The 23825-nt window shown below is 43.7% G+C and overlaps 1 protein-coding gene across 2 annotated transcripts in view; it reads left to right on the top strand.

The window, feature by feature from the left end:
• Nucleotides 1–21385, top strand: part of LRGUK (leucine rich repeats and guanylate kinase domain containing) — a 52728-nt gene extending 31343 nt beyond the window's left edge. Inside the window, exons 15-20 of one of the 2 annotated variants that reach the window (XR_012585291.1) lie at nucleotides 20–133; nucleotides 4165–4319; nucleotides 7087–7175; nucleotides 14699–14833; nucleotides 20011–20282; nucleotides 20578–21385. Coding sequence is in view for 1 of the 2 variants with exons in the window: in XM_074573186.1 (XP_074429287.1) it covers nucleotides 20–133; nucleotides 4165–4319; nucleotides 7087–7175; nucleotides 14699–14833; nucleotides 20011–20180; nucleotides 20578–20729 (815 nt within the window). In the remaining variant the exon portion in view is untranslated. The remainder of the gene's footprint in view (nucleotides 1–19; nucleotides 134–4164; nucleotides 4320–7086; nucleotides 7176–14698; nucleotides 14834–20010; nucleotides 20283–20577) is intronic. The other variant, XM_074573186.1, reaches the window with a different exon arrangement.
• Nucleotides 21386–23825: the final 2440 nt, after the last annotated feature.

Raw genomic sequence — 23825 nt, 5'->3', positions numbered from 1 at the left:
CGTATATCCCTTTCTGCAGATGAATTGGATGACGCATTCACAGAGCTGAGTTTCCTCGTAAAGGCGTACCTGGGCTTGGAGCAACCTGCAGTTTTGGATAGCATTCAGGACTGGAATAGCAGAGCAAGAGCAGGTACTGTGTCTGGGCACACGCTACTACTAGTTTTATCAGTAGGGTATTCTTACTTATTTGTTACCAGAATTGAAATCTGTGAACGATGCAACCTGTGAGACTGCCTGTCTCTGAAAACTTGGCGTGATTCTCTGTAATGGGTCTCCTGGGCTGATTGCTCCCAGGTATCTGAATCTTTAATGGAGATCTTTCCAGGTTCCTTACATCTCTGTGTGCCTTTAGGCAATAATACGCAGCAAGAGTTGCCTGGCTCTTCTGAGGACACTTTTGGGCTGAGGATGCTTTTGGGCTGAGGATCTCCCATTCATTCCAGATCACAGAATCATAGAATCTTCATGGTTGGAAAGGACCTTTGAGATCATCAAGTCCAACCATACACACACACAAAAAAACCCCTACAATCTCTGCCACTAGAGCATGCCCTGAAGTGCCACAACTAGACGTTTCTTAAATACCTCTAGGGATGGTGACTCAGCCACCTCCCTGGGCAGGCTGTTCCAGTGCCTGACCACTCTTTCAGTAAAGTAATTCTTCCTAATATTTAATCTAAACCTCCCCTGCCGCAGCTTCAGCCCATTTCCTCTGGTCCTGTCATTATTCACCTGGGAGAAGAGGCCAACCCCCACCTCTCTCCACCCTCCTTTCAGGTAGTTGTAGAGGGCGATGAGGTCTCCCCTCAGCCTCCTCTTCTCCAAGCTAAACATGCCCAGCTCCCTCAGCCTCTCCTCATATGCCCTGGTCTCCAGAGCCCTCACCAGCCTGGTAGCTCTCCAGACCCCTCACCAGCTTGGTAGATGAATCACAAGCAAGGTACTTGTCCATGGCTGATAGCTTTCGTCTATCAAACTATTGAGCAACAAGAACATGGCATGGCACCGAGACCTTACTTTACTCTCTTCCCCAGGATTAGCCAGAAGCACAAAGAGTTATATGAAAAGCAGGGCAGTAAGATGAGTGAAGGCAACTTATAAATTCACTCCAAGGGCTTTTGGGGCTACCCACTGTGGGGTAAACCCAAATGAGTGTGTTTAAGAGAAGCCTTTTGGCCTTTGAATGACTAAGGCTGGAGCTTCATCATCACTTTCAGCTAATCCAGCTGCTGCAAAAAGTGCTGATGCCCAGTTCACCTCTCCTGCCGATGCATTTCTAGTCAGCTCGTTGCTCTCTTTCGTCTGATTGTGCAGTCATTTGTAATCTGGATCAGGGAATGGTTCCATTCAAAACCTAACCCAGGAAAAAAACCAACCCTAACGTTCATACAGATCGATTCCTTGGTCAAACTCATCGTGGAGCTCTTGAATTGGCTCAGAGAGGGAAGGGGAAGGGAGAAGAGGTTCATGGCTGCCTGCAGAGGAAGAAAGGAGAACTACACTTGTCAGAGGCAACATAACTAAGGTTAGCTTAACCTATTGTGAGAACTCAGCTGTAGCCCTTGAATTTATTCCAAACAGGGCAAGTTACCAGCTGTGATGAAAGGAGAGTATGATCTCTAAAATAGTGGAGAAAAAAAAAAAAGAAACAGACATTACAGTGGCTCAGATACCGCACAACATGGACTAATAGGAAGCTCGTTTATGTGAACTCTTTCCTCTAACTTCAAGAGCCTCCGTGGTTTATGGCTGTCTTCGTTAGATGCATTGCAACAGGAGGGTTAATGAGTTTCCTAAGTAACACAGAGCCAATATTCATGACCTTCTGTGTGGCTCAGAAGGCTGCAAATAAAAGTAGCTGAAGGGAGGGCAAATATGTCTGAAAATGTTAATGAAGGATAGTATAAAATTCGTCGGTTCGTCATTTCAAGTAATTTTGTATCCTGAAAGAATTAATAAATACTGATTTCCCAGTGGACAAGAAAAAAGCTTCTACACATATTGTGGCGTCTCAGAGCTACAGCAGTGGGGACCTTTCTGAAGAATCTTATTTAATCTTAAACTTCGTAGGTTTTATTTTCATTTCCAGAGCTTCCATGTTTGCTTGAAGTGAGAAAGAAGACTTCCTTGCCTTATTTGCTATAATATTATTACTTATTTGTCTTAAAAAGACTGGAGACGTTTTGTCCTGAGAGGCAACAAAACCCACCGAACCCTAACTAGATTATAAGGAAAGAAGAAAAAGGGGGAGGATTAAAGATAAAAAGATTTTTATATAATCATGGTATTTTTGAAGATATATATGTATGTATCTGGAGTTCCTTTAAAGGACTTTGTATTCCTCAGCAGTTCTGAGTTCTTTCAGTGAGCAACTTGTCACTACTTACAGAAACCTTATTAATAGGACCAGATTTTGGTAATTCTGCTGTCCATAAAGTAACTTTTAAATTTACTATGCACCATTAAATTCATTTAGAGCTTCATTTATAGGTGTTTAAATAAATTTAACTATCCTATTTCTAGCGATCATCTCTTCTTATGGACTGTGTGAAATAATTTATTTTAAAAAACTTGCCCCAAGGTTGTCTTTAATATGGACATTTTTAGTAAGATAGTAGCAGGGGGAAGATTGGTTGTGTGACATTATGATAGGTTGTTAATTCTTTCTTTAATGAACTGCTGTGCAAGATCTTTTGCTCATGGATAGAGTAAAAATACCGGGAGAAAATAGATAAGTTCTTCCTTTAAAAACTTTTTATAGCAGAAGTATAATACATTTCAGAGCTGATGATAACGCTTTGTACTTGCATTAGCCCCTTTCATCCACGGAGCTCGGTATTTTACAACTATTAATTATATCTCACAGCAGTCCTGTGGAGTGTGTGTTACTGTTTGTATTTTACGAACGAGGAAAGGGACGTTTATGTCGAAGACTGATGATTTGTGATGGTGGGCCCCAGGAATCCCACTGCAGGTCTGGCCGTGTGGAGCTCTGCAGGTTAGGCTCTATACTTACTTAGGGTCAAAGTGAGTAGTTTACTGTGCCTGAACCAGTCTCAGATCTCCTCTGGTCTTAACACCAGATCTTCTGGCAGCTACAGACCAGCAGTGTATAATGGTTATGCTGAGAGTCATCTGACGACTGTTGAAACTTTTTTATAAAGGCGTATGCTAAGGAAAATAACCATACCTAGTAGATGAACATGCATATGGATGGGACGTCTCTTTGCCTCTCATCCACTGCCTTTGTATGTGACTTTTTACATTGTGAGCTCTTGTGCTTTGATACGACACACAATACAATTAATGTATATAGTGTATTTCTTATGCTTGGATTTCTGCAGAGCCTGTCATGTACCGATATTTATAAGAATTTTTCTGTGACTTTATTTCACATTTAGATATCATTTTATAGACCGGATAATTCCCAGTTTACAGATTTTTCAAATTCGAAAAAAATCACAGAACGGTAGGGAAGGGACCTTCAGAGATCATCTAGGCCAACCCCCCTGCCAAAGCAGGTCACCTAGAGCAGGTCAGACAGGAGCGCATCCAGGTGGGTTTGGAATATCTCCAGAGAAGGAGATGTTTTTGGAAAAAGCAAGTTAGTTGTGTCTTCAGCTTTCTGGCTCACAGGCATGTTTGGTTCCTTGCGATACAGCAGTGATGCAAGTCTTTGGGTTTCTGTACACAGAAATTCAGGCAAGTAACAGAAGACAAGGTGCCCCACTCCAACTCCCTGTCACATTCTAAGAGCTCTGAGAAGGTTAAAACTTCTAAGGAGATAGACTGTAATTAACTTTGAGGTCATAACAGTAGTGCATCTCAGAGCATCCGTAACAAAATGAGCTCATTTACACACGGTTAAGCACCTCTTCCTAATCCATTAATGTAGGGGTGTTTTTTTAGATTTTTTTCATAACTTTCATTTGCCTAACTATTCAGGGGGGATAAATTTGTTTTATCTATGAAACACTTGGAAGGTTTAAGAGCTTTTGGGGAACTGCATAGTTTATATCCTTTATAACTTTCACACTTATTTTTTCCGAAACCAGAATTGTGCCAAAATCCAACTGATGACAGTTGCAAATGACTAGTTTCTTTCTGTTTGCAAAGTGGTGTTTAGAATACTCTTGTTGAGAATTATCTTTTCCATACTAGGTTCAAGAATACGGCTTTTACAAGAGCAAAGATTGTCACCCGGCAGAGTAATTACTGGCACCCGGTCTTCATCTGTTAATGAGTTCTTGGACTCTTCAGCCAAAAGCTGTCCAGAAGGCATCTCAGACAAACTAGCTGCACAACTGGGCGCTCTGGTAAGAAGCATTTACCCTAACCTTAGACAGAAATGAGAAGTTATATGCAAAAAATACACGTTAGTCAGACCTTTCTTTCTCCAGAAAAAAATTGACAGCTGTTCTCTGGCTGTCTTTCATTTCAACAATATTTACCAGTTGCCCAAAGGTAAAGGCAGATTGATGAGAGTGAGCCAGGTAAGCTCAGATGAGAGGACAAGCTGTCATTTCTGCTCAATTTTACACCAGCATAAATCTGCTGATCGCAACGGATTTCATCTAATTTTATACTGGTGCAAGGGAGCTGAATATCATCTGTCAGTTCTACAACAAGATATGAAACTCTCCTGGTTGGAGGAAATAGTTAGATGCAGTTAATAGGGCAATGAAGATTACTTATGAACGCCATCCTGTGGCAGTGGAAAAACTCGTTCAGCCGAGCCTTTCAGATAACTGCCAGAGATCAGATTTAAGCACGTTTTTCACCTGCTTTTACTTTTTCAATCAACAGATTCAACAATGTGCTTGGATTTCAAAGAACCTTTTGCAACTTCAGCTTCATATCTCTCTCCCTTTTTTTACTTCTCCTTAATAGTCCTTTCCCTAAAGGCATTCATTCCCCTTGCAGGCAGTGGGGGAGTTGAGGCTGCGGAGCAGATGTGTCTAATGCTCTTTTTATACGACGACGACAGGAGAAAGAGAAAAAGAAAAATGGAAGCTTTAAACTTTGTTCCATTCCAGGGTGATGATGTCATTATGATGAATGATGGCTTGGCAGGCATGACTCGCTGTACAATTTTGCCACTCTCTCCGTATTTATAACTACCTCTGATGTTTACAGTTAGTGCTGTAGATGGAGCAAAGTAACAGACCCCTCTGCCCCCGTTTCCCAGGCTTTAAAAAAGGCTCTCTTAGGTGTGGAGAAAGGTCTGACCATAAAATGGCCGACATAAATAGGGAACCTCCCATCTTTCAGTCTTCCGAAACGAAATACCTCTTTTCAAGCCATGCAGAATTAAAAAAAAAAAATGTCACAAGAGTGGTTTGTTTTCATGTTCCTCTCATCCAAAGGTTTGTTAGTTTAATGTGAGAGAGAAGCCAGAGTATTTCTTACCTTGGTGGCACTCTGCCATCGCTCTCACCCTAGCAATTCATTTTTCTCGCTTTTTTATTTCATCTTTTTTATTTTTATTTTGAAAGTTTACATTTTGTAAAGTCAGGGAGAAGTGGTTTATGATGGAGGAGACTATCATTTACCTTGCGTTTAACTAACTTAGTGGCCGCAAGGCTCTCTTTCTTATTAGTCTCCTTGTTCAGTGCTGGTAATACCTTTTCGTTATTTACTACACTGAGTTTTCAATATATTTTTACACGCAGAGGAAGCTTTACAGCATCAGCTGAAGTGTCAACATAGTAAAACATTCAAGGTGAAACACAGGTGCCTCTTAGACCATATTTAATGAAAAGAATGTAAATATGTCTGTGGCCTTAAAGTAAATTTTTTTTCTAAACTGTTATATTTGGGAAAGCAAATGATTTTTGTGCTCTTGACACCCAAATAATGTGCTGTCACTGCAGTAACCACATTCCACTCCCATCACGTAGAACCGGAAAATAAAAAATATGAAGAAATTAATGGGAATTATCCACAAGCAAAATCAGAAGCAGGATCTGCTGCTCAGGGAAAGACAGTAGATCTGATTCCCTGCAGCCTTACCCCTTGTGAGCATGCCAGCCCTGCCCTAATTTTGTGTGGCTGTGATTAACTATGCAAGGTATGCACAGAAAGGTACCTATACCTGTAATCCACACAGGAAAAAAAAGAGTTAGAGTTACATCTTTACCAAAAGAAAGGAAAACAAAACACAAGCTGAGTGAGCACCTAAGCGGAGCCTTATTTAGCATAAATAGGGAAGGAAAGTGAAGGAATTCGCAACAGTCATAACGTGAGCATTCAGGAGATGAACTACGTTCTCTGTCATTGCTCACGCCATGACAGAACACCTCTGTTACAGACATGATTGAGCTATTAAATTGATAGCTATCAATGCCTATCAGCTGATAACAACTCAGGATTTAATAACTTTGCTCTGTGATTTACGTTTTATTTTTTTAAGCACACTGTGGTGCTGCGTTTGCCTGAGCCGAGAAATTACGTTGTCCTACAGCACACGTTAATTAACAGGCCCTTAAAACTCAGGACCACATTTTCCAGTCTGCTGAGATCATAACGTGTTCGTTATGCAAAGTCATTTTAACAAGCTGAAATTTGAAAAAGGTAATTCCTCCTTTGAAGGGGGGAATATTGGTTGATATAGAGTTGGTAAGGCAGGTTTTCTGCATTGATGGAGCAAGGAGACGGTGTATTTAAGATGTAGCAGGGGCAAATTCTTCCGTATTCAGCCCCTTGCTGGTGAAAAGAAGCTGAAGACAACAAGAGAGCTAGAATTATCCCTGGGAGGCTGGGATGCATCAAAAGTGATTCTCTGCAGACATTCCTTCCTGCTACATCCCGGCAATTTTGACTACTGTGAAGAAATGGAGCTTCACTGGAGATGAAGATCTTCATTTTTCAAAGCCAACAAGATTTCAGACGAAAATTTGGTTTGTGTAGATCGGTGAATCATATTTAGCACCTTGTTAGTTATAATATGGCTCCGCTGTTTTCCCAGAATATATAAATGCGTACGCTCTAGAGCCTTAGCAAAAGAGAGGAATCTCACAGCCAATTAAGTTACCATATATACTTTTAAATTGCTGTATAAAGTTGCTCGTATTTCTTTATCAGGAAGAAGCTTCTCTCCAAAGGCGTCGTTCTGCAGCACGTCAGGCTTTGTCAGGGAAGGCACCTAGTGCATATGTCCAGCTGTTTCAAAGGTAACGTAGAGCGGTTTCAGCCAAGTCCTTTGCAATACAGTGAAAAATGCCTGTTTAAGCTTTCCTCTCCACTGCTCTTAAGGATGAATGATTAGAAACTGTCAGGGATTGCAAATCTCAGAGACAACTCTCCTTTCTATCACTTTTAAATCTAGCCCTACAAACGTATCACGCACCGCCCATCTTTTGACTTGGGAGCGCAGCAGTCCCGAAATGTGTACCGAAAATGTATGAGACACAGCCATCCACAATAACTTGTCTAAACCTATGAAATTATTATACGCTGCTTCTCTGAGGGAGCAGAAAAGGATCATTTTTCTGGCAGCTCACAGTCTCCGGCACGTTTTTTACCACTACTAGTAATTAGCGTTGGAAAGTCACAGCCGTGCTCAGCGCAGGGTTGTTTGCTGCAGTGCACCTTCTGTGGATCTCTCTGTTTAAAGCAGAATTTCTGAAAGCTGACTCCAGTTCCTAATTTTTTTTTATTTTTTTTTTTTAGAAAATGGATCTTGTCTTGATTGACTCTCTTCCTTTTCCCTCATAGTCATAGCCCTGCAAAAATGGTGTTAAAAGTCTATAAATCTCAATGTGCCATCTTTGATCGATCTTTTGTGGCACTCCTGCCTCCCCCTGGTGTAAATCTTCCTAATCTGAATTTTTCTTTGCTCGCTTTTCCTACCCGCCGTGAAAAGGCTCAAGTGTTGACATTTAAAGTATCACATAGGCCTCTATATCAGCAATCATCAGAATGAATAGAAAAGTTTACACCTTTCAGGCTGTACAAGTGCAGTCACCGATTGTACGTACCAGATGTGTTGATGAAAATCATTCCGATGACAAAGTCTGGAGATTGACTATTTAAAAAAAAAAAAAAAGAAGGGAAAAACCCACCGCCTACTGAATTAAACTGTCTCTAGGAAGTCAATGGCAGAAGCTTCCAGGCAGAAATGCGTCATTATGATGCATTTTCAAATCTTTACTTAGAGAAAAGGGTTTTTTAAGTAGCGGATTCATTCATTTTCAATTACGTTGAAATGAGAAGAAAAATGGAAACTGTTTTCTTTTGCTAGATGTTTTGGGTTTGATTTGGTGTTGCAGTGGGAACTGTTCAACTGAGTTTGCCTTAGTTTGTTGCTCTTTGCTCCTTTTATTCCACAATAGTCATTCTCTGGAAGCTGATTTTGGAGTTAAGTATCAGACTGCTTTGGCAGAGCTGTCAGGCAGGTGAGAGAAAATCCTGTCACCCCCAATCAGCATTTGCAATTACCAGGCCTCAAGGGATGGATGCGCTCAGCAGAATTGGAGGCAAGAGTAGGCAACACCCCATTCCATGCAAGAGGTTAAGTCAAGAGGTGCCATAAATATCAATGCTATAAAATGCTTGAAATTCTGAGAGAGGATCTGAATCCTGGAATGCAGCAATTAGATAGCGGAGCACCTGTAGATCATGTAGTCCAGTCCAGCAGCAAGGGTATGGTTGTTCTGTTGAGCATGTTTGTTTATATAGAATTAAAGCAAGCTTTAAATACCCATGAGAGAAGGGCCTTCACCTTGGAAAAGCTCGCCTAGGGTTTGATGGATCTTTCTTTCAATATATAACGATGGACCTGGGTCAGGAGAAGCTTAAAAGGTTATCGCGTGTCATCTTAGCTGTAGTAACCGTCTTTGTGCGCGCTCTTAGCCTACCGGAAATGTAAGGTGATGTGGCTTTCTTTAGCTTTTATCAGGGGCTGAGCAAGGAATTTGTACGCAGATTGTGCGACTGAGATGACTCAAGGTAATTCATTATGTCATTATTCGTCGGAACATTAGCAGCAGCACCCAAATAATTTTGGGGTGGTTAAACTGTTATCTTGTTTTATACTTTTCCATGGTTCTTACCTAAGCTATATATATTGCAATGTCTTTTCAGCTTTCTCTGGAAGTCTATGCATAGTAAATTCAGTAGGATTACTATAAAGTCTCTCTAATTTGTTAATTAACTCTCAAAATTGATCAGTACAGAGTATTTCAAGTGTCCCTACAACAAGTGCTGGCAAAGAAGACACTACAGCCTCACCTGAAGCACCATGCTTCATTTTCTCTGCATATTTTGCTCAACAATTACACCGATCTTTTCGTGCAGCCATTATAGCATTAGGTATCCAGCCTCGACATCTCATCTCATTGTTATGTCCAGATCCTTCTCAGCTTTAGTGCTTCCCAGATTTCTCTCTCCCATGGAATATCCACATTTGAAGTTATTTTCTTTCAAGCTGTATTTTATTTGGAGGTTTTTATTTCTCTTTTTACTTGGCTAAGTTTAAAAAACCTCTTCCTGTCTATTCTTGCTTTAATCTTAACAGCTTTGTTCTGATGAATTTTTATTTTGAATGTGATACACCTTTTCTTTATTTTCATTGTCAGCAGCAGTGCGTAAAAGTACTTCCTCCACTTAATCAGTCTGCTGTTTATGTAAAAATATGATTTCTTTCACTGGTAACGCATCCGGCCTTATACAGGGTTTCAGCTGATGAATCTTGATGTGGTAAGCTTGCTGCCGTAGCACCCCTCACTGAGGAATACTCTAGAGGAGCGAAGAGAAAAGAATATGCCCCCCTGCTTAATTACTCCAATATAAAGCCTAATTTTTACCCTGAACTTCCAGGGGAGTTTGAATTGACTGAAGGTGTGGACTCATGACTGGGAGAAGCAAACATGCATTTTGTTCTCTCTGTTCTAACCCTGGGGAGGTGACATCTTGGAGCAAAGTGGGGCAGATGATAGAAGGAAGATCGTTAAAGCGGATTAATTTCAAATTGTGTTGGGAAATACAAGAGGAAGGTCTGTGCTTGCCATGCGGGATGGAGTTGGTATAGAATGAAACTTTGTTCTGAGGGCATTGCAGGTAACCAGAAGCGAAATAACAGAAGTACTTTAAAAAGTAGATTATTATAATTTAAAAAGAACAAATTTGTGAAATATGCAGGTAATTGATTATATGTATTTTTAGCAGATAGAAATACCATATGATTACCTAAAAGTTTCTATAATGTCTTGCTTGAATTGAAGATTATTTTTTTAGCTGTTAGACTAGATTTTAGTTGTAAAAACTATATGAGTAACTCCATTAAAGTGGTGTTTTATTTGAGGATTTGTATCCTGATTTCACAGAATCACAGAATGGTAGGGTTGGAAGGGACCTCTGGAGATCATCTAGTCCAACCCCCTGCCAGAGCAGGGCCACCCAGAGCAGGTGGCACAGGAACGCGTCCAGGCGGGTTTGGAATGTCTCCAGAGACGGAGACTCCACCACCTCTCTGGGCAGCCTGTGCCAGGGCTCTGCCACCCTCACAGCAAAGAAGTTCCTCCTCACGTTTAGGTGGAACTTCCTATGCTCAAGTTTGTGCCCGTTACCTCTTGTGCTGTCACTGGGCACCACTGACAAGAGCCTGGCCCCATCCTCCTGACACCCACCCTTTAAGGATTTATAAGCATTGATAAGATCCCCCCTCAGCCGTCTTTTTTCCAGACTAAAAAGAACCAAATCCCTCAGCCTTTCTTCATAACACTCCCCTAATCATCTTGGTAGCCCAGTCATTATTGTGAAACATTATTTGCTGTCCCCTCTCCAGCAGTTCCCTGTCCTTCTGGAACCAGGGAGCCCAGAACTGGACACAGCACTCCAGGTGTGGCCTCCCCAGGGCAGAGTAGAGGGGGAGGATGACCTCTCTGTACCTGCTGGCCACACTCTTCTCGATGCCCCCCAGGATGCCATTGGCCTTTTTGGCCACAAGGGCACATGGCTGGCTCATGGTCATCCTGTTGTCCACCAGCACTCCCAGGTCTCTCCCCACCGAGCTGCTCTCCAGCAGGTCACCCCCAACCTGTCCTGGTGCATGGGGTTATTCCTCCCCAGGTGCAGCACCCTACACTTGCCCTTGTTGAATTTCATAAGGTTCCTGTCTGCCCAAATCTCCAACTTGTCCAGGTCTCTCTGGATGGCGGCACAGCCTTCCGGTGTGTCAGCCACCCCCCCAGCTCTGTGTCATCAGCGAACTTGCTGTTGTTGAAAAGAACCGCTTGTGCTGGCATCATACTGAGAGAGGACTGCTGCTTGAGCATCGGAAGTTCCATCTCAACATGAGGAGGAAGGAACTTCTTTGCTGTGAGGGTGGCAGAGCCCTGGCACAGGCTGCCCACAGAGGTGGGGGAGTCTCCGTCTCTGGAGACGTTCCAAACCCGCCTGGACGCGTTCCTGTGCCACCTGCTGTGGGTGACCCTGCTCTGGCAGGGAGGTTGGACTAGATGATCTCCAGAGGTCCCTTCCAACCCCAACCATTCTGTGTTTCTGTGACTGGGAGCGTAAATAGGTGGCTGTGGACCACAAATGGTAGAGGGCAGAGGCGGCTCAGCTTGCTTTTGGGCAGCGCTGCTGCAGAGAACGAGAACCCTACTTCAGTCAGGAGTGCGTCTAAATTCTATGAAATAGATGAAACTGATGCCAAAAATGATTCATGCAAAAAAGTTCCTGAGGTGCTAGGCGTTTTGAATTGCTTGCGTATCTGTAAATATTAAAAGATTCTTTAATGCTTAATCTCATCGTTACACATTTTAATCCAAACTGAAATACTGAAATACATTGCTCAATTTTCCCGAGTATGCGTTAGAAAATTTTAAAAGTGGTGTCACAAAAGAATCTAACCTATTTTATTTATTGCAGCCCCGCAGGGTTATCTGCATAAATTTTGCTTCTTAAATCCAAATTACTGAAAAACCTGGCCTCTCTATTTTTTTGCCTGTGGCTGTGTGCGCAGGTGTAATTAAAGTCATTTTGATGTCTCATTGCCTAATATAACATACAGGCGACGTTCAGTGGTTTGCTCTGAATAATCTCCGTAGTTGTCTGTGTGTTTGAGGGTAATAAATAAGGGGTTGGCTTGAAGTCTCATTCAGATCAGGCTTTTAGCTAATGATTAACTTCTTGATTTCCTCTAAATGTTGCTGAAAGGACTGGAGTAAGCAAGAGCAGGCATCACCGAGAGGAGAATTTATACCATGCAATCTTGCTTTTCTGAGTTGGAAGAAAACTCTACACTTCACAGTTTCCCTGGAGCTCCTTGCCAGGACTGGGAAGAGAGAAGGTCCACGGTCTATCTGTGGTTGAGCCTCTCTCTTCAGGTTGGATTGGCTTCCTGGACGTGAAAGACTTACATGCATGTGGTTGCATGCATTTCTTGGAGACCCTCTTGTCCAGTCAACCTCAGACCTCAATGTAATTTTGCTTTTCAGTTTTATTTCTGTCCTCCTCCATGACAAACCTAGGGCATTGTTCTGAACTGCATGGCTCTGCCTTTTCACAGGGTGCTAGTTAACTTCTCCAGCCTGTTTTTCCTTTTTTTTTTTGAGCTGAGGCATCCCGGTACAATTTGAATTACACTCTGAGCCTAAACACCCATAACGACAGTACAAAGCTGGAGAGGCAACGCAAAGAAGACGTATAGTGCAGAGACAGAAGGTGAAAAAACATCCCTATAACACCTCTAAATATGCGTATTTTTCTTAGCTGTCGGGCGTGTTGTTTTAAGTTTATTTATCAACTGAGATGTAGCTTCTGAAGTGGGTTGTGGGTTCTGGATCCAAACCTTTGGTCTAGGAAGCGGAGTTCATTTTCCTGTGCTGACCCGCTCCTTAGAGGAGAGGGGTGACCTGGAATCCTGTCTTCGGATTTCTGCTCTGACTCTTAAAACCTCCATTCTCAGGCTGTGTATTTCTGTGCTATATATTGAACAGAGTTCTTTGCTGAGAGATTTGCTTTTATTCTTTTTATTATTATTATTTTGTGGATTTACAAGAAATTATTTCTGAGAGCGCTCAGCTCTGGGGGCTGTTAATGGAATCAAGCCCTTTCTCTGATGTAATTGGTTCAGATTTTGATCTGAGCAGATAACGAACAAACACCATTACCAGCCGGCGGTTGCTTGACAGTGAAACAGTAACAGCTTGAGGCCTTTACACTAGGGAAGCTTTATTTATAGGTATTAATAAGAAGAAGAAACTAAAGAAAGGGAAATTTAAGTATGAAGAGTAGGAAAACCTCGCCTGCAATGCATGGTGTATTGGGCTAGGGACTGATTTCTGAGGAGGAGTGGGGAAAGCTTCATCACTGAAGCACCAGAAGACCCACAGGGGGGAAGAGTCCTGCTTTGGCAAGATGAGGAGGCGTGAAAAGACAGTTTGAGGTTCCAGCCTTTCTGTTTCCTCTGGGAAAGTGGCAGGGGTGTACTTCTGGCCTTAATGGGCATGATTGAGGGCATGAAGAAGAACTTAACGGTTTGGGGTTTTGTCCGAAACTGTAGCCATGAGTCATCAGAAAAGATATTAACCCTACTTAAAAACCTAGTTTCTCCCATGGAGCAAGGGTTCAGCAGTTGCTACTGCAGTTAAAAATGTTCTTGACAAGCTTCCTACGGAAACTGGAAAATGGCACACACAAAAGTTATATAGGCTCGTTGCCCTTAAAAATAAACAGATTCCTTCAGTGTTCAGTTGAGGTGTGTCGGTGGGATGGCGCTGGTACAGAGGGTAAATGCATGGAATCTTCCAAGACTTAATAATTTTAAGTTCAGCATTTCATTAAGGACCTCTCGTGCTTGCCAGTCTTCAGTGCTGCTTCTCCTCGGTTTTAGCTCTGCGGTTCTACTCTATAAAGAAGGTGGTGTCAATACTGCAATTAGGGGGAATGATTTTTTTTTTAGATTTTATGAATGGCAGTGAAGATGAAACTTCTCACCTTGTGAGTTACTTACAAGGGGTCTGATCAGCCTGGAGAAGAGAAGGCTCCGGGGAGACCTTAGGGCAGCCTTCCAGTACCAGAAGGGGTCCTGCAGAAGAGATGGGGAGGGACTCTTTATCAGGGAGTGTAGTGATAGGACGAGGGGTAACGGTTTTAAACTGAAAGAGGGGAGATTGAGATGAGATCTCAGGAAGAAATTCTTTGCTGTGAGGGGGGTGAGCCCCTGGCCCAGGTTGCCCAGAGAAGCTGTGGCTGCCCCATCCCTGGAGGGGTTCAAGGCCAGGTTGGACGGGGCTTGGAGCAACCTGGGCTGGTGGGAGGTGTCCCTGCCCAGGGCAGGGGGGTGGAACTAGTTGATCTTTAAGGTCCCTTCCAACTCTAACCATTCTGATTCTGTGATTAATCTCACCTGATTTTGCGTATCTTTAATAAAAATGTCTCTATCTCAACAAGTTGCCCTGCAGTGCTTTGTCTCAGTGGAGATTGATTCATCCAGCCCGCTTTAGATGTCTACTTAAGCTCGAGTTTGTTCATACTGGAGCTGTGACTCTTCCTCGCCATTGGTTATAAATAGAGCCTGGGTAACTAAGGTTCCTACCCCCAACTGCTCATTGCTGCTTCTCTGCCACCGGAGGCAATGCTCCTCCCCATCTGAATGGGTCTTGTGAACTCACTAAGCACTAATTATACTATCACAGCATATAAATGCATGTAACAAGCACTTTATTTTCTTTTTGTATCATTTCAGGGACCTGGCTGTCACTCCTGCACCGGGCAGCTCCCGCCAACACTTACTGGACCCAACAACACGTGCTTCTCTGCTCTCAGGTGGAAGGAATGTCACCCAGGACCAGAGCTTCCCCCTGACTAACCCGGAGAGCCGGTGAGTTCAGTTTCTGAGACAGCAGCTCATCGCTGGGTGGAATGAAGGTTAATGCTGCAATGTGCAAGATCTAAAACCATTTCCCAAGCTAATGCAGTTGTCTCATCTGTTACACCAACAGCCTTATTAAACACGTGTCGCTGCAGCATAAAACAAAGTCTTGTCATTCAGGAAATGGTTTCATTTAGACGCCATAATTCACATACACAGAAAGGGAATTTCAAGAGCTTTCTATCAAGAAGATGTTTGAAAGGGAAAAGATGCTGAAAGAATCTTGGTCCAGGTATAGAAAAACAGAACTTGAGTGATAAATATTTTTTTTACACAAATTTACCAGATATTATTTTCAGAATTATTTCCTATTCTCTCTTTAGAGGATTACCATAGCTACTGCTGAACAGAGCTTTTGGGAAGCTCCGGGTGATATTACGATCTTCAAATTCATATCTCATCCATGATTAACAGCAGGACCCCATCGGGATACTGAGCCCTGTAGTACCTGTACCCGCTCTTGCTATCTCAGCCAGTGCTGCTGTGCTTCGTATCTTGGCCAGCATCTCTGCTCATGAGCGATGAACAGCCGCATTTATTTGTACCACAGCTAAGCAGGCTCTGAGATACGGGAGGGAGAAAACTCCTATCTCCTTTAAAGCTTGGGGAGAGGTGAGGATAGAAGAAGATTTGAAGAGGCTACATCTTCAGTGTCTTTTAGGGCTTCAGCTACGAAGCAGGCTGTATTTTCCTGACTTGCTCTGTGGGGCCACAAGATGACTGTGACTTACTCTGATGGTCCTGTTTCATAAGTACGTCTGAGCTTTGTCTGCCAACAAGCCTGTCTGCTGTTGTGGCAAGTGACATTGTGGCCTTTCTATGCAGTATCCTGCATAAACCTTTTTTTTTCCCCTCCTCTGGCCATCTGTTGTAATCTCGTGCCTAGAAGGGATACACAGAAGCAGCCGGATGCCACACAGCATGACCTAGTGAAGCACAACACGCCAGATCCCTCATCCACGCTAGGAAATAGGTGTGTTCTCTTCGGAACCTGCCACAAAGCTCATCTGAAAGCTGCATCTTAGAGTTGGCTGATGTCTATGCCATGTGGCTGTTGGTTCGGTCCCATGTCTGATACCTTGTTCTCATTCCATACAAACCAAGGTACCTTTCCTGGTGTATTACCATGCCATGTATTTTTCACCTGTGTATTTTCACCTCTTTTAAAAATCACTGTTAAATAACCTCCTAATAACACATTAGGCACTTTTTCACGTGAAGTCAGATGGGCGAGAAATGCTGAGCGTCTTTGTAAGATTGCAACCCGTTCACTGGAAAAAAAAAAATCTCAGCGCTCCTTTTATATCCTAGAGAGACTGCCAGCTCCCTCGATGTGATGTACTACCTGCCGCTGTAATTACAAGTAGTTAATTAGCATGCTGTAAAAAGGTTGACACCGTAGGCCTCTGCAGATTCATTTGTCCTGAGTATTTGTGCCCCAGTGGAGTGTGCTGACGGGGAACAGAGCGAGCGTATGAAAAAAACCCGAGTGCGTAATAGGTTGCCGAGGGATTATGCATCATCTGTCCTTACCAGTAAGAGGCAAGGCCCATAACTCAAATGAGTGTGAAGCTATGATGAGTTGTAAAGGTCTTACCCTTCGCATATGGGCATAAATATGTCTTTCCACTCCACCACATTTTGGTGTTTTGACTTTAGCAGTGTTTTCATTTCGCGCTGTTAATAACCGAGTGGAAAAACAACTGTGAGGAGAGAAAAAGCAAACTGCTAATCTGATTCATTTTCTGTGAGTGCCTCATGGCCTACAGCAAAATGGTATAGAGTCACGTTGTCAAATCCTTTCGCAAGGGAGAAATATGGAACGTTTGGAAGAAATTTGCTTATAGGCGTGATTGATGGAAATGCTGTTGGGTGGATGCAACTGAAATATTGGTGAGAAAAATCCCACATTTCTGAAGTATTGTGGTAAAGCCTGTGGTGGTTTTGTTTGAATGTTGAGGTCGTTTAATATTTTCTTTTTCTTTCTCTCCAATTTTACGCTTTCAACATTTGGAATGGAAGAAAGAGTAAACTAAAAAAAGGCATCAAGGGGTAAGAGCATGAATGTATTGACCTGCAGGCACAGCTGATGAAGGAAATATGTTTTCCACGATCAGGGACTGCAGATTAGTCTGATATCTCACTGGGCAACATTGTGTCCGGGTCCCACATTTTTTTTTTGCATTATTTCTCAAATTTGGCTGTTTTTATTTAAGCTTGAGCTGTGGTGGAAACGGCATCGTTGTTCTTCAGGTCACTAACGCTTGTTGGATTCAAGCCCTGCAGTTGTTCTGTTACTTGTGCTCTACAAGTAAAACAGATGGTCCTGACTGCATTTATTCAAGAGTGAAAATTAAAGGTTTTGTTTGTGCATCTGCTCACTGACCTGTGGTTTTCAGCAGGACAGTTTCTAATTACATCCATGGCTTCTTTTTCATTGCTAAGACCATAGCTGTGGTCTTCTCCTTGGAAGTAACCTGTGAGGACCTAGTCTTCCCTGGTTTCACCAAAGAAAACACCGTGCCAGCTTCCAGGGATTTTTGAAGTCCTCTGCTGGAGGCCGAACTCTCCCACACATGAAAGTGTGGATTGTTTTTGCCTGAAGGTTCCATTTGTTTTCACTCGCAGGCTTAAACAATTTATCATTGCCTGTGGTGAGCAGCAGTCCTTTAGGGCAATGTATCTTACAACTGTACTTTAAAGGACTGCTGCTCACCACAGGCAATGATAAATTCCTTAGGTCCCCGTCGGCTGTATTTCATTACTCAGTTTTACCAGCAGAGGTGTTAGTAAGGATATTGAAACGATCTGGTTACAGCATAACAAGAAGAGAGGAGGGGCAAAGTGTAGTGAATTGGAGAGTAGAAATTTAACTTCTCAATCTGTTACTATGCTTCATCGTTTGCAAGTTTGAGAGTGGAGTCAGAACCTCACCTACCACTGACCAGCGCGTTTAACAAGGAACTGTCGCACATATTTAATTGCACTTCTCCCTTCCTGCCAAACACAATCAAATGAAAAATATCTGTCAATTGGGATATTAGGACATCACGTGCAATCGATCTATAAATAAATCTATCAGCCATGAAGATTCTGTGATTCTGTGATATAGCAGCCCAGTGCTTTACTCCCCAACTCACTACTAACATATTTTGCATTTAGCGCGCACAGAATCCATTTGTCTCATTACTCCAAGGGGTAATACTGGGTGGGGGTTAAGATTCCTATTTCTCATTTATTTTCCATGTAGCTAACTGGGAAATTTTACTAGAGGGAACACACGCCTGCTTTGCCTATAATAGTTGTCAGGGAAGGACTAAAACTAGGTTATCCAAACTCATTTACAGGTCACCTGGCAAAAGCACAAAGGAGAAGTAAGTTCTCAGCTCCTCTGCTCCACCCCCCCCAAATACCTTGGACATCTAGATGGCAGAGACCTCATAAACTCTAATCATCCCGCTTATTTTTGATGTTATTCTCATTGAGTAGTTTCACAAGAAACCTTTATTAGATTAAATGTTTCCTATGACTAGAAAAGCCTGGGTACCTGCCTCCACTACACCCTGCCAAGTGGTACGTAAATTATTTCCCCCGTTTTACCTTGTCTTCTGCCCTTTAAGAAAGGGACGGCCGGGGAGGAAGACAATAAAGATTTTTGTGGAACGCCTCGGGATGCTGGATTTTAACGTAGCGCATTCACGTAGCTGCAGCTAGACATCCACAGGGGGTTAATTCTAATTATCTAATAGCTATTTTTAGCCTTTATTTGTAGGCGAATGTGTGACTATATTCTCTGAAGCAAAAGCAGAAGTAGTCAGCCTTTTAGAAGTTGGAATAGATGTTGTTGAAGAGTCCAAGCTGCTGTTTGTACTGAGCCTGGATTTACTACTCCTAATAATTTCTTATCCCTGCCACAGTTACGTCTGATGTGTATTACAGGCAGCTAAAATGAGTTTACGACTAGGGTTAAGCACTTGGCGAGAGCATTCAGTGTTTGATGAGCCTCCTTGGATGCAGTGGACCTCAGAAGAAGGCGCTCAGTACGTCACAGGATATAACATTCCTTTACCTTGAAGGCAACGGCAAACTTCTCATCACAGTACATCTAGTGAGAAGATAATTACCTGTTTCTTATGGGAGTACCACACTGTTTTGTCTCGTTATTCATGATCCCTTCTTCTTATTGGGTGGATTTATTAAAATGCCACTGAAATACTTTCTTTCTATTCCCCAGAACGCTGTAATCACAGTGTTCTCAAGAGCTAAATGCTCCTTGCAAGAATTACAGGATGAAATTCTTTTGGCCTGCGCCGTGGCTAAGGTCAGGGCGGATAATCTGTGAATTTCCTCCCACATTCCTAAATCGGTTTCTCTCGCCTAGACCAGAACCGTCCTTTCTGTGTGAAGAGAGACATTATGAGATGTCTTAAGCATCGCTCCAGATAATATATTACAGTTTTGCATTAAATGGGTAGTTACTGATCTCTCCAAATCAATCAATTTCCTTACTTTTTTTGAAGTAAATTGATAGTATATAGATGGAAATGGAAAGCCTTTATCAGAACAAGCTACAACATGGTTGTTATCATCGTCGGGGTCTCAGACTACTCAGGCTTTGGCTTTGGCTATGTTTTCTGCAAGAGGTATAGCAGGTCAGAGGTGCCTTGGCTACTGCTCACTGGTAAATGGCTACTCATGGTCCGTGTTGTCACTTGGGTACTACAGAAACACTTTTTTCCAAGGCAATTCCCATTTTCTTTGACTCCCCAAGAGAGAAGGGCGTCTGCAGCGCTGAACCACGGGTTTGGAAACAAGGAGCTCTGAGTTCGCATCTCGGATCTGAAGCCGATTCACTGCGTGGCATCAACCTCTTTATTGCACCTGTCCGTGCGATTGATTAATTAAATCAATAAACGAAAATTGAGAGAGGCCACAGTTGTGTTTGCTAGCGCTAGAAGTTTTGAGAGAATTGTAATGTGTGAAAAAGCTTTGTGTAACTGGTACGTGCTGGGATTTATTTCTGACTTTTGACTGAGTTGTGCGACTGCAGCATCAGTAATAGTCAGACTGGGTGCATATGCTTTCTTTATTGCTATTTTAAAGCATGAATCATTTCCCTCTCTCAGCTCCAGAGAATCCGGTCCTGCTAGCAGACGATTTCTAATCTCAGCCGGTGCGTCCGCTGCTGAAGCTCTGCCCGTTCGGACCCCTGTTCCCCACACTCGCCTCGCTGAAGAAGCCAAAGCCGAGCGTCCCCATCCAAGAGGAGCTGAAAATGGAGTGGACAGATCGAAAGGTTTGAACCGTATTCCAAAGTAACAGTTTTGCTCAGGCTGTGTGTGTAACTGGAATCTGGGTGACGGGGCAGCTTCTTCGTGCTTCTGCTAAGGACGCTCTGGTAAGCAGCGATGTTACGATGTGGTAGAATCATCACGGTGCGAACGCAACGTGATCCAGCCGCTTTCTCTCAGTGAACTTTTGGGGAAATTAAAAATAGTGACTGCTGAGGCTTAAAGTTACTCTTCCGCATGGATGAGGCAGAGCAGTCACTAGACTTCCTGAAGATATTACTCTTTCCCACCCTGTAAAACACTGGATTTTCATCCAGAGATACGCTTTGCGGTAAATTTTGACTTTTCGTTAAAATAAACACCTTCTTAGTGCTTCTTCACTTATTTATATAATTTCTGCAGAGACCGAACTCCCTAGTGACAATCTTCAGAGAAAATACAGCAAGTCCAAGACTGGTTCTTCCCACGTGTCTCAGCTCGTCACCTGGCCAGGCTCCCACTCCAAACCTGTCCTGCCTCCAATCCCGTCCGGGCAGAAGAGGACCAACCCTTGATGGCCACTACTAGCCAAGTCTTCGTCATGATTGCGCTGAACCTTGCTGTCGAACAGGAACACTGATTTTGATATATTTCTCTTCAACAAAGCAAAGTCTATCAAATATTATTTCTAAATCCATTTCTGATTAACTCCCCCCCCCCGCCCCCCACAAAGTTATTTATTTGTAACTTTATTAAAAAGTAATTTCTGTATTTCCCAAAGCTCAAAGTTATTTCCCCAGGCACTCTCAGCTGGGAAATGGCGTAGAATTTTTCCTAACAGCCACATGACCATATCTGGCATTAATTTCTCTCTTTCCTCCCCCTCTAATATTATAGATTTAATTGATGTGTGGAAGCATCGGGGCCTCTGATAATACTGCCTGTATTGTAGTACCCGTGAATTATTTTGAAGAGGGATTTTGTGAAACGTTCAGAGTTAAGTTGGGAGTGAAAACTAGTTCCAAGTCTTTTTTTTTAATAAAATGTGTTTCTTTGAAGGGATGAGACGTAATTCTTTGATTTCCAAGTGAATTTGAACAACCTAGTAAGGAGTCATCAGGAAAAAAATAGTACAATTATTAAGAACTTGCTGAAGCTGTAATTAGTATGTGAAGATTTGTTTTTCTGTATGTGGAGCAGAGCTCTGACAAGTAAATAAAACTCTTGAGTTAATGTTTGTCCTGATTAATTATCATTAACAGAGAGCGTGGCCCTTTTGCCTGAGCAGCTTCCACCCAGGAGGGGCATTTGCTGTTCGTTATTACAGCGTGGGTCCTCAGAGGTCTTTGCGTGCACAGAAGATATCCCGCCTTGCCGCAGCGTGGAGTCATGTCCGCGGAAGAGCTCTGGTTCCCTTCACCATGAATGTTCACGATGTGGCCAAGGTTTTTCCTTGTTTAAATAGGATGAACTGAACGAAGCAACGCAGCTCATGGTAAGTGATGGAGAGATTCAGATAGCCTGACCTTAAATTCCAGTGAAGCCTGTAAAACAACTCAGCTTTCTATTAAGTCGTTTCCTTTCCGTAGAGCAGCTGGTTGGATCCTCAAGCTGAAGAGCAACAGCTCTCCCGAGGCACCAGGTTTTTATCATTGATTTTGGCAGAACAAAAAGCAAGGCTGCTCCGTGGCCTGGGTTCAGAGGAAGTTCAGAGCCAGAGCTGCAGTTTCAGCCTTAGAGGGGGTTTTTTGCCAAAGCAGTTCAGCGAAGCAGGTTCCTGTTGGCCCCTGAATGACTACCTCACCTCCACAGTTTCTTCAGCAAATCCCACAGGGCTCCTCACGGCCCCTTTTCCTCTCTCAGTACCTTTGCAGAAGCTGGGCTGGCTGCGGGGCTGGTTGACATGGATGCTGGTCACTGGATCAGTTTTTGCTGGTTTACAGGTGATAGGAGTTTTGCCAGTGTCGTGGTTAACGGCTACGTACCAGGGCCTGGGGTGATCACACCCCTTGCTGAATTGTGGCCAAGAAGGCCAACGGTCTCCTGGGGCGCATTAAAAAGAGCGTGGCCAGCAGGTGGAGGGAGGTCAACCTCCCCCTCTGCTTTGCCCTTGGGAGGCCACAGCTGGAGTGCTGTGTCCAGTTCTGGGCTCCCCAGTTCAAGAAGGACAGGGAACTGGTGGAGAGAGTCCAGCGGAGGCTACAAAGATGATGAGGGGACTGGAGCATCTCTGTGCTGATGAAAGGCTGAGAGCCCTGGGGCTGTTCAGCCTGGAGAAGAGCAGACTGAGAGGGGACCTCATCAATGCTCATCAATAGCTAAAGGGTGGGTGTCCAGAGGATGGGGCCAGACTCTTCTCCGTGGTGCCCAGCGACAGGACAAGGGGCAACGGGCACAAACTGGAACACGGGAAATTCCATCTGAACATGAGGAGGAACTTCTTTGCTGTGAGGGTGGCAGAGCCCTGGCACAGGCTGCCCAGAGAGGTGGTGGAGTCTCCGTCTCTGGAGACATTCCAAACCCGCCTGGACGCGTTCCTGTGCCACCTGCTCTGGGTGACCCTGCTCTGGCAGGGGGTGGGACTGGGTGATCTCCAGAGGTCCCTTCCAGCCCCCACCATTCTGTGATCCTGTGATTAAATTGGGAAAGCGGTACAGTCGGTGCAGATAAATCAGCTTTCTCCTGGACACTCATGCAGGCACCCACGTATCCAGACTGTCTGGAAAATAAGGGCAGTGGGTGCTGGGTGACACTCGAGTCACGCAGTGTCTCTTCCCTTTCGCTTCCATTCCTGACCAGTTCTCCGACCTGAGACCATTTCAGCCCCAGCTCTCCGCTTTTCCCTTGGAGCTGTTACTCCCTTCTGTGTAAAAGAGAACAAAACGTGACAAGTTATCCCTTAATTGTGCTTGAATTTCACAGAATCATAGACTGGTTTGGGTTGGACGGGATCTTAAAGATCGTCTGGTTCCAACCCGCTGCCACGGACAGGGACACCTCCCACTAGAGCAGGGACACCTTCCACTAGAATTCCCTCTGCTTGAGGTCTGGAATCCTGCAAAAGCGAGTGAGCAGAGCGATTCTAACTCACTCATTTACAGGAACGGTCTTAAACGTTAAGCTCTCCAGTGCAGGAATTGTATCTGCATGTTGATTCTATAGAGGTTCTATAGATTCTATAGGTAGATTCTATCTACCCTGCCTGTATGCGGGGTATCAATACGTCACTCATTTCCCAGTTGTAAAAGGAATCCTTTGTCCCTCTGCGATCGGGGTATTGGTTGGTTCCTTGCCTTTGTATGGGACAGGAATGTTTGAGGACAACCTCCTATTTTGCAATCAGTTCTTGCGCCCTGAGCTTTCAAATGCTTCCAAACGTGGCCCGTTCGGTGGGGTTACGCGGGCGGTCCAGGGGATGAGGACCTTGCGTGGAGGCAGGATTTTAAAAATGCCAAGGAGAAGGTGAATTTGCTGAAGTCGGTTCTGCAAAATATTCAGTTTCTTCCCTCCCCCTCAGCTTTTACTGCCGCGTTCTCTCGCCTGCTCCCTTCCCGCTCCCCAGGACACGGACGGCGTCGATGACCCCACGTTCCCCCAAACAACCGCCTGATGCTGACCCGTCCCCCGAAGCGTGGAACATCTGGCCGAGTTGGGAGGCAGAAGCGCCGTTG

This window comes from Larus michahellis, chromosome 1 (assembly GCF_964199755.1).
Source record: "Larus michahellis chromosome 1, bLarMic1.1, whole genome shotgun sequence".
Lineage (NCBI taxonomy): Eukaryota > Metazoa > Chordata > Aves > Charadriiformes > Laridae > Larus > Larus michahellis.
The sequence above is the reverse complement of the archived record's forward strand: the minus strand, read 5'-3'. Positions and strand labels throughout refer to the sequence as shown.